This window comes from Cariama cristata, unplaced genomic scaffold (assembly GCF_000690535.1).
Source record: "Cariama cristata isolate BGI_N322 unplaced genomic scaffold, ASM69053v1 scaffold24133, whole genome shotgun sequence".
NCBI classification, from domain to species: Eukaryota; Metazoa; Chordata; class Aves; order Cariamiformes; family Cariamidae; genus Cariama; species Cariama cristata.
Window position 1 is genome coordinate 1 of NW_009610523.1, and position 7047 is coordinate 7047.

Genomic DNA, 7047 nt, shown 5'->3' on the forward strand with positions numbered 1-7047 from the left:
CGTGTTCACAAAGGCTGGGCTCCCCTCCTGCGCTGCTCACCGCTCTCCCAGGTGAGAGGCTGTGCAGAAAGCACCCACAGCGACTATTAAAGCTTCACCTGAAGCTATGTCGTTTTCCAGCCTGCCACTGGGAGTTTACATCATCCCTCAGCTGCTGTTATGGGATTGTTATACTAACGCCACCCCCGAAAACTGCCCTGACGGAGGGAGCTGGGCTCCCACGCTGAGCCTGCCTGCGCCCAGAGCAGAGCTGACACCCACCTGTGCTCGGCCCTGCCCGAGCCAACAGCAGAGAGTACTCGTCCGCTGGTGTGCCAGCTCGGCCCCGTCAGGAAGGGTTACAGACGCCGCGCTGAGTAAGCTGGGTGCTCTCCTGTGACCGCAGGACAGCTCAAAGGGCCACTGGGTAACACAGAGCACATAAGCCAGCGGCTGGGTCTCCCTCCATCCTCCGAGCCTTCTGGGCTAGGGCCTTGCCCTTTGCCCATCCCGCCTGTGACCGTGCCTTCCCAGGCCCTGACCGCCGTTTGTGACAGAGGGGGGGGCAAATTTCAAGCTCAAGCCTGAACAAAGTAGTAGGGAAGGGAGGGTGGGAATTCATCCTTGGAGACAGCCAGAAGTCAACTGCATGAACCTGAGCAAGTGGCTCCCAGGCAGCCCCACCGCTGGGGGAGGTTGGAGCGGGTGACCTCTGGGAGTCCCTTCCCACCCCTACTGGGCTGTGTCTATGACTGCCCGAGCAGGATCGAGATGTCCTCTCTGTACAGTACCTTGCCCAGCTGCAGGTCAGACAGGGAGCAGGCGTCAATGAAGGCCTGGGCTATCACAGAGAGACAGGCGTCGATGTGGTCTGTCTTGTCAATGTCGAAGACAAACTGGGGGTTCTTCAGGATGTTGACCCAAAACCTCAGAGGTAGGCTGCGAAGGAAACAAGCCAGGAACACGTGCCAGGTGAATTTTTTGTACTCCAGAGAGAGGGGGGAGGAAAAGCAGGAAAAATGACGATAGAAAGTGAATAGTGGAGAGGGAAAAAATGAGGAGTCAGGTTCTGCTATTTAACCACATCCTGGTAGCGTATGGCCCTCTGCCCAGCTAGAGGGGCAGGCACACATCTTCACCCCAAAGAGAGATTTCTTCAGGCTGAAGCACGCAGCACGGACACGAGACTTCAGGTACAGCCCTGTCTAGGCGAGCACATACCCTTGCTCCTTCAGCAGCTCCCGGAGCCAGCGGTGGTCCAGGAGTGACACTGGCAGGTTTGCCTGCATGGGGCCGTTGAACCAGGCTTCCCCACTTGCTGATTTTTGTAGCAATGGTGTCAGCTCCTTTTCCTTCTTCCCCAACAGTAACTGTCATCTGGTTCTGATGGTAAGCCTGGCCTTGTGAAACGCATTTCATGTGTCTTTTTTGCTGCTCTCTCACCCTTTTCTCCTCCACTTCTTTCACTGCTCATCTGGCCACAACACAGTTTCAGTATGTCGATTGCCCTTCCTACCATCCCTCCTCAGCAGCTGAGGAGTGAAAGCCGCTGTAAGTCTTTGCTCTACTGGCAATTAAAGGTAATGAAGGGGATGCAAATCTGGAGCTCAATGGTTGTGTCCACATGCCTGCTATCCCGACCAAATCTGGTTTTAAGTTTCACATGTTGGGCTGGAAACAGTTACTGTCCCTGCAGCCTCAGAAGTACTGAGCCTCTCCTCGATGCTCCCTGCAAGCTCCCTGCCCTCCCCGGTTAAATCTTCTGGTTTCTCCGCCGCTCTATTTCCCCCCCTTCACTTTGACGCCCCCCGCCATTGCTGCTGCTCACCATGTCGCTCAGCACCACTCCCGGCTGGTCCCCAGTGCTGCGGTGCCCACCAGCACGCTACTGTCACGGCACCAGCTCCTGCAGTCCTGTGAATACCCTGCAGTCTCAGCTTGGTTACAGAGCTACGTCGGGAAAGTGCCCCCGAGGGCTGAAAAGCCAGAAAGCAAAGGAAAAGGAGCCAAATATGCTGTTTTTAAAATCTCCATGATGTTTTAAAACCTGACATGATTTTGGACTCTGTCTCAGATCTCCAGTGCTTGGAGCGTACAGCATTGGGGTCTCCCGCCACCCCATCCCTCTTCTGTTTCTCCTTTATTTGTATCAATGTGCTGGTTCGTTCTGCCCTTTATCTGCCTATGCCTCCTCTTCTAGCTTGCTGTTCCCCTGAGCTCTGTGTTTGTTCAAAGCTCTCCAAGCCTGTGTTTGGCCTCATCTTTCGCCGCCCCCTCTGCCACCCCTCCTGTTTTCCAAGTCCCTCTTCTACTTTTAGCAACCTAATGATTAGTCCAGGACACCAAGGCTTTGCAGCTGCTGCTCCTGAGAGATGGAAGGAAAGAAAGAAAAGATTTCTTCTTCCAAACCTGTTGGTCTTCCAGATGTGCATGGTGTCAGGATCTGTGATCCCTCTTTTCTCTGCTTGCTCCTCTAGGAAGTCAAAGAAGTACTTCACGGCCACAGGTGGTTTATCATCTCGGATACTGAGAATGGCTTTGAACAAGTCGTCCAGGAACTTCTGCAGCGTGCCCTGCGGGACAAACGCACGCGATGGAGACTGGGGAAAGCAGCAGCACTGGAGCCCAGGAAAACAGCGTGAGGGGCTGCGACTGCTGTGCACAAGGGGAAATCCTCTGCTGCCAGTTGGATAAATCAGAAGAGAAAGGGGATGCCAAAGCAGGGAGGGAAAGGTTTGTTTGTGCATAGTGATATAATTAGCTTGCATTTGGGTTTAATTTCTTTTGGCATTGAGATTTTTCTTTCTTATTGCTAGGATCTCACATCTGTGATTGTTCTGCACAGTAAATACAAAGAAGACTAGAGACTGCTGGCCATTCTTGTGATCTCTGCTCCAGTGAGGCATCATGCTGGGATTAAAGATGGGCTGGGAGCCCAACTGCTGGAGCTGAGCACTCGCAGAGAGTGGGGAAGTTCAAATCTGAATTAAGATCGCACAGACATTCCCGCTCCTTCCAGAGCTGAGCATCTCCATCTCCTTTCCCAGCAGGATCTCTCACTAGGGAGATGGGTTCAGGTCTAAACTGCGCATCATGAGCCCTGAGGCCGTCAGCATCCCTTTCATGTGCACAGACCCCAGACCAGCCCGGGGAGATCTTGTGGGGCTTCACACAGCAGCACTGCTGCTCCGAGGGCGAGCTGGAAAGCTGGAGGGAACCCCAGGAGCCACTGGTGCCTGGCAGCCTCGCTAAACACGCTCCAGCCGTTCAGGACCCGAGAGTCCCACCGCCTCTCGAGAGCGACCGGCCCTGCCGCGCTCCTTCCCTGGAGCAGGCTTCTCACTACAGACTGCAAACAACAATCCCACCTGCTGCGAACGAGGGCATCCCGTCTCCTACCTTTGTGGAGAGCAGCCTGGTCAGGTAGATCTCTGGTAGAACTTTCTTCCTATGGCTCTGTCTGTGGGACTTCTTATGTTCAACTGATTCATCAGTTGGGAGAACCTGGTCCGATATAAAACACATGTTCAGAGTGCTCCTCTCTAGAAGTGTCACACTGAATTTTCCTTTAAATATAGAATTTCAACTGCATATAAAATTCAATTAAAAAGCAGTTACTGTGTTATAGATTCACCCTTATGTGGCTTTAAAAAAGTGATTCATAATACTCAGTTTTTCTGACATTTGTTTCTCTTGCGCTCTTTATTGCCTCTCTCAAGCTAGACAAAGAAAATGAAACAATCAATCTCACTTCGCGTGTTCGTCTGCTCGCTTTCCTGGTCTCTGTGCAGCACTCCTGTGTGGCTGCAGTTTAGGCTCCCAGAAGCAATGCACAAGGCTTCCAAGGAAACCAGCTTTTCTTAGATTTGGAAACAGTGCAAGAACGATCAGCCATTATTCCTACCCTGGCCTTTTTAAAAACAGAAATAAATGTTCCACTGGTCAGGCCAGTTATTGACTGCCCTGTAATGACCTAGCAAGCCATTTAAGTCCATCTTGGCACTGTTTCACATGTGCACATTCGGTTTCCCATCCCTTCTCCCTCCTTGTGCTGCGTGTACGTGTGTGTGTGCATGCACATGCATGCACGCACTGTGTGTTTGTACTCTGTTTTAGCATGGAAAACTTAACAGAGAAAAAAAAATCAGGCTATAAAATATTGTTGTTGTCCATGACACTTTTTCGTAACAGCTTTTAGCAATGTTTAGCACTTCGTACTTCCAGTGTGGTGCACAGGCAGGAACTAATAAATCTCCCCAGCCCTGGGAAGCAGGCAGCGTGCCAGGAGCTCCCGGTAGGTGACTTGACCAAGGCTGCATGGTGTGCTACCGACGGGGCTGCGCTGCGCTCTGACCGCACTCCTGAGCTCTCTGTGGCTGCTGACAGCTAGATCAGGCACAACAATTACTTTTCCATCCTGGTAATGTTTTACTATGTCCTGCAGTACGAAAGCTTCTCTACAGATAACCTTGCTGCGCCTCTTTGAGCCCCTCTGAAGAAAATTAACAAGCCCTGATCCAGCTTGTTCATCACATCTGATGTTCCAGCCCACAGAGATGAATTAAGTTAATATCAGCACGGCTGAGAAGATTGTCTCCTCTTTCATCACATACACTGAAAAAACAGGACCCACAGACTAAAGTGTAGAAGAGACGAGGGACCTCTGCACGCACACGGTCCAACTGGCCACCTCTTTGCTCCCAGCGCTTTCCAGGTTGTCGCCTTCTGGCGGGATGTCTGCCCGACAGCCAGCCTGGCACCAGAGGACAACCTGGCCCTGCTGCCGGGCTGAGGGCTCACCACAGCCCAGGGCCTGCCCGCCCCAGTGCAGCAGGGACCGGCTGCCGCCGGAGACGAAACGGCCTGTTTGGCACCCGTTTGCAGGGATGAAAGCAACAGATTCCATTGTCTGCTAACGGGCAGCCATCATAAAGGTGAAATATGTCGAAATACGCAGGAGATTAGGTGGGCAGCCCTCCACTGCCGCAAGGAGCCCTTCCTCCAGCACCCCGCCAGCCCCCTTCAGCTGGGCTACGCCCGCACTCCGCCACCATCCTCGCTCTCACAGGACCGGGAGGGTCTGGGGGAGCGGAGCCGCCGCTGTGACCCATCCCCTCGCGTGGCACTGCCGTGCTGCAGAGCGGGCGTCCCGGAGCGATGGCTCTGCTCCCAGCAGCGCTCCCCGGGAGGGCAGGAGAGGAGAGCGGACTCCTGCCATGCACCCACCAGCCTCCGCAGCCAGGACTGGGATACTTACCAAGTGGAAGTACTTCTCGGTGTCCAAATCCTTCACTGTGGAGAAGGAGAGAGAGAGACATAGCGGCTCAGTTGGGGGATCCAAACTAAAACCCGCCTCTGCAGATGCGTTTTGCTTTCCCGAAGAACCCCAACACTGAGCTGGTGTTCCCACCGCAAGTGACCTCAGCATTCTTCTTTGTTTTGGGGTTGTTTATTGCCTTCTGGGACACGTGGCAAGTACCTCAGGAAGTACTTTAAGGAGGACTTGAGGTCTCCCAAGTGGTGTTTTAAGAGGGACCCGAGAGCAGAATCAGCACAGGGTCACTCCTGCGTCGTGGTGCCCTGCACTGCCCCGCTGTGCCCCGCAGCCCTGCGCACCCTGGGCCGTCTCCCAGCCTCATCATCGGGGCAGCTGCAGCCCCGAGAGCTGCTCGCTCAGCGAGCGAAAGGACTCCCGCTGCAGAGACAGGCTCAGTGCAGGTGGCCTGCAGACGGGGTTTGAAACTCCTTGTCCAATGTGAATTTTTGTCTCCCTTGGTCTATTTTGACTCTCTGCACAGCCTGAAACCTAGAAATACGCTGGCAAGAAACTGAACGTGCCTAACTGGGAGGGAAAGGGCTTTTCCAATCAAGTGGGTTTTTCACTTTGTTAGCACAGATTGAATGCAAACCCCTAATAAGGATGTGAGATGAAAGGTGCAAATACCTCTGTCTTAAGGGCTGGGAAAGCACTCAGCACTGCAGCAAGGAGAGAGAGGAGGATACTGGATAACATATTTTAAAGCAAAACCACAAGCATGACACTTGCATCTCCTGCCATGTGTATATCAGAAATGTATACTTCCCAGACCTTCTTAATTTCTCCTACAGAAGGAAAAGCGGGCACAAACCCCCACTTTTGCAAGTGACGTAGATAAGCCTTAAAGTTTGAAGGGGTGTGGAAGCTGCCCACTCTGCCGGGTCAGTCCCAGAGTCTCGGGTATCGGTGACCTCCGCAGCTGGACCTGCCGCCTGTACCCTCGGTCCGACTGGAGCTCCCCTGCTTGCACCTGGTGGGGAGCACTCGCTGCGGAGGGGAAGGGGCAGCGCACAGCCCAGCAGCAGCCGTGCAGGGATGGGCAGTGACGGGCAGGGGGTCCTGACAATGTCTAAACGGGCTGCCGCCTGGCCAGCTCACTCGGCAATGGCGTCCCCTGTCTGCGCCCACTGTCTTCCCTGGCACAAAGGTGGCCCGGCCGATGCCCAGCTCTGCCCCATGCACCATGACAAAAGGGTGCTCTACGAGCGCCAGTAACACCAGAGCCAGCCCTGCACAGGCTAACACCACACCGCAACGTCCAGGCAGGGGGGCTGGCTGCTGGCTCAGCATCCCTGGCCAGAGACACCCCTCTAAAAACACAAGTGTTTCTGCACAGTCACCAGCAACAGGGGAAGAGAAGTGAGACATTACCTCTGCTCAGCGTGCTGTCCTTCTTGTCCGACAAACTCATGGCCAGTGACGCCCCTTCGGGGATCTGCAGAAGGGAAGAGCAGACGTCGGTGATGGGGGGCCTTAATGGTGCTTCCCGTGGAGCTGGGGACAGCCCCGGAGAGATCCTGGGAGCGGGGGGACGCTGGCACAGTCACTGCTCTGCCACAAACGTCCTCGGCACCTGCCCTGCCCATACTCCCCAGCTTGGAAACCGGCAGTAACGGCACTGCCCTGCGTGGAAGGGGTTTTTTAAATGCAAATACAAGATAGTGAGGTTCTCAAATCCGATGGGAATCAGGCAAATACATGTATCCAAGATACATTTCTGGATGTTGACACCAGGTAATTCGAAGAGGAAA

General features: G+C 54.0%; 1 protein-coding gene across 1 annotated transcript in view; it reads right to left on the reverse strand.

The window, feature by feature from the left end:
* Positions 1–770: 770 nt before the first annotated feature.
* The window catches only part of PLXND1 (plexin D1), a gene marked incomplete at both ends in the record, with an annotated part of 21791 nt that continues 15514 nt past the window's right edge, over positions 771–7047 (reverse strand). Inside the window, 5 exons of the mRNA XM_009697923.1 lie at positions 771–918; positions 2389–2552; positions 3379–3483; positions 5237–5271; positions 6668–6731. Of these exons, the coding sequence (XP_009696225.1) occupies positions 771–918; positions 2389–2552; positions 3379–3483; positions 5237–5271; positions 6668–6731 (516 nt within the window). The remainder of the gene's footprint in view (positions 919–2388; positions 2553–3378; positions 3484–5236; positions 5272–6667; positions 6732–7047) is intronic.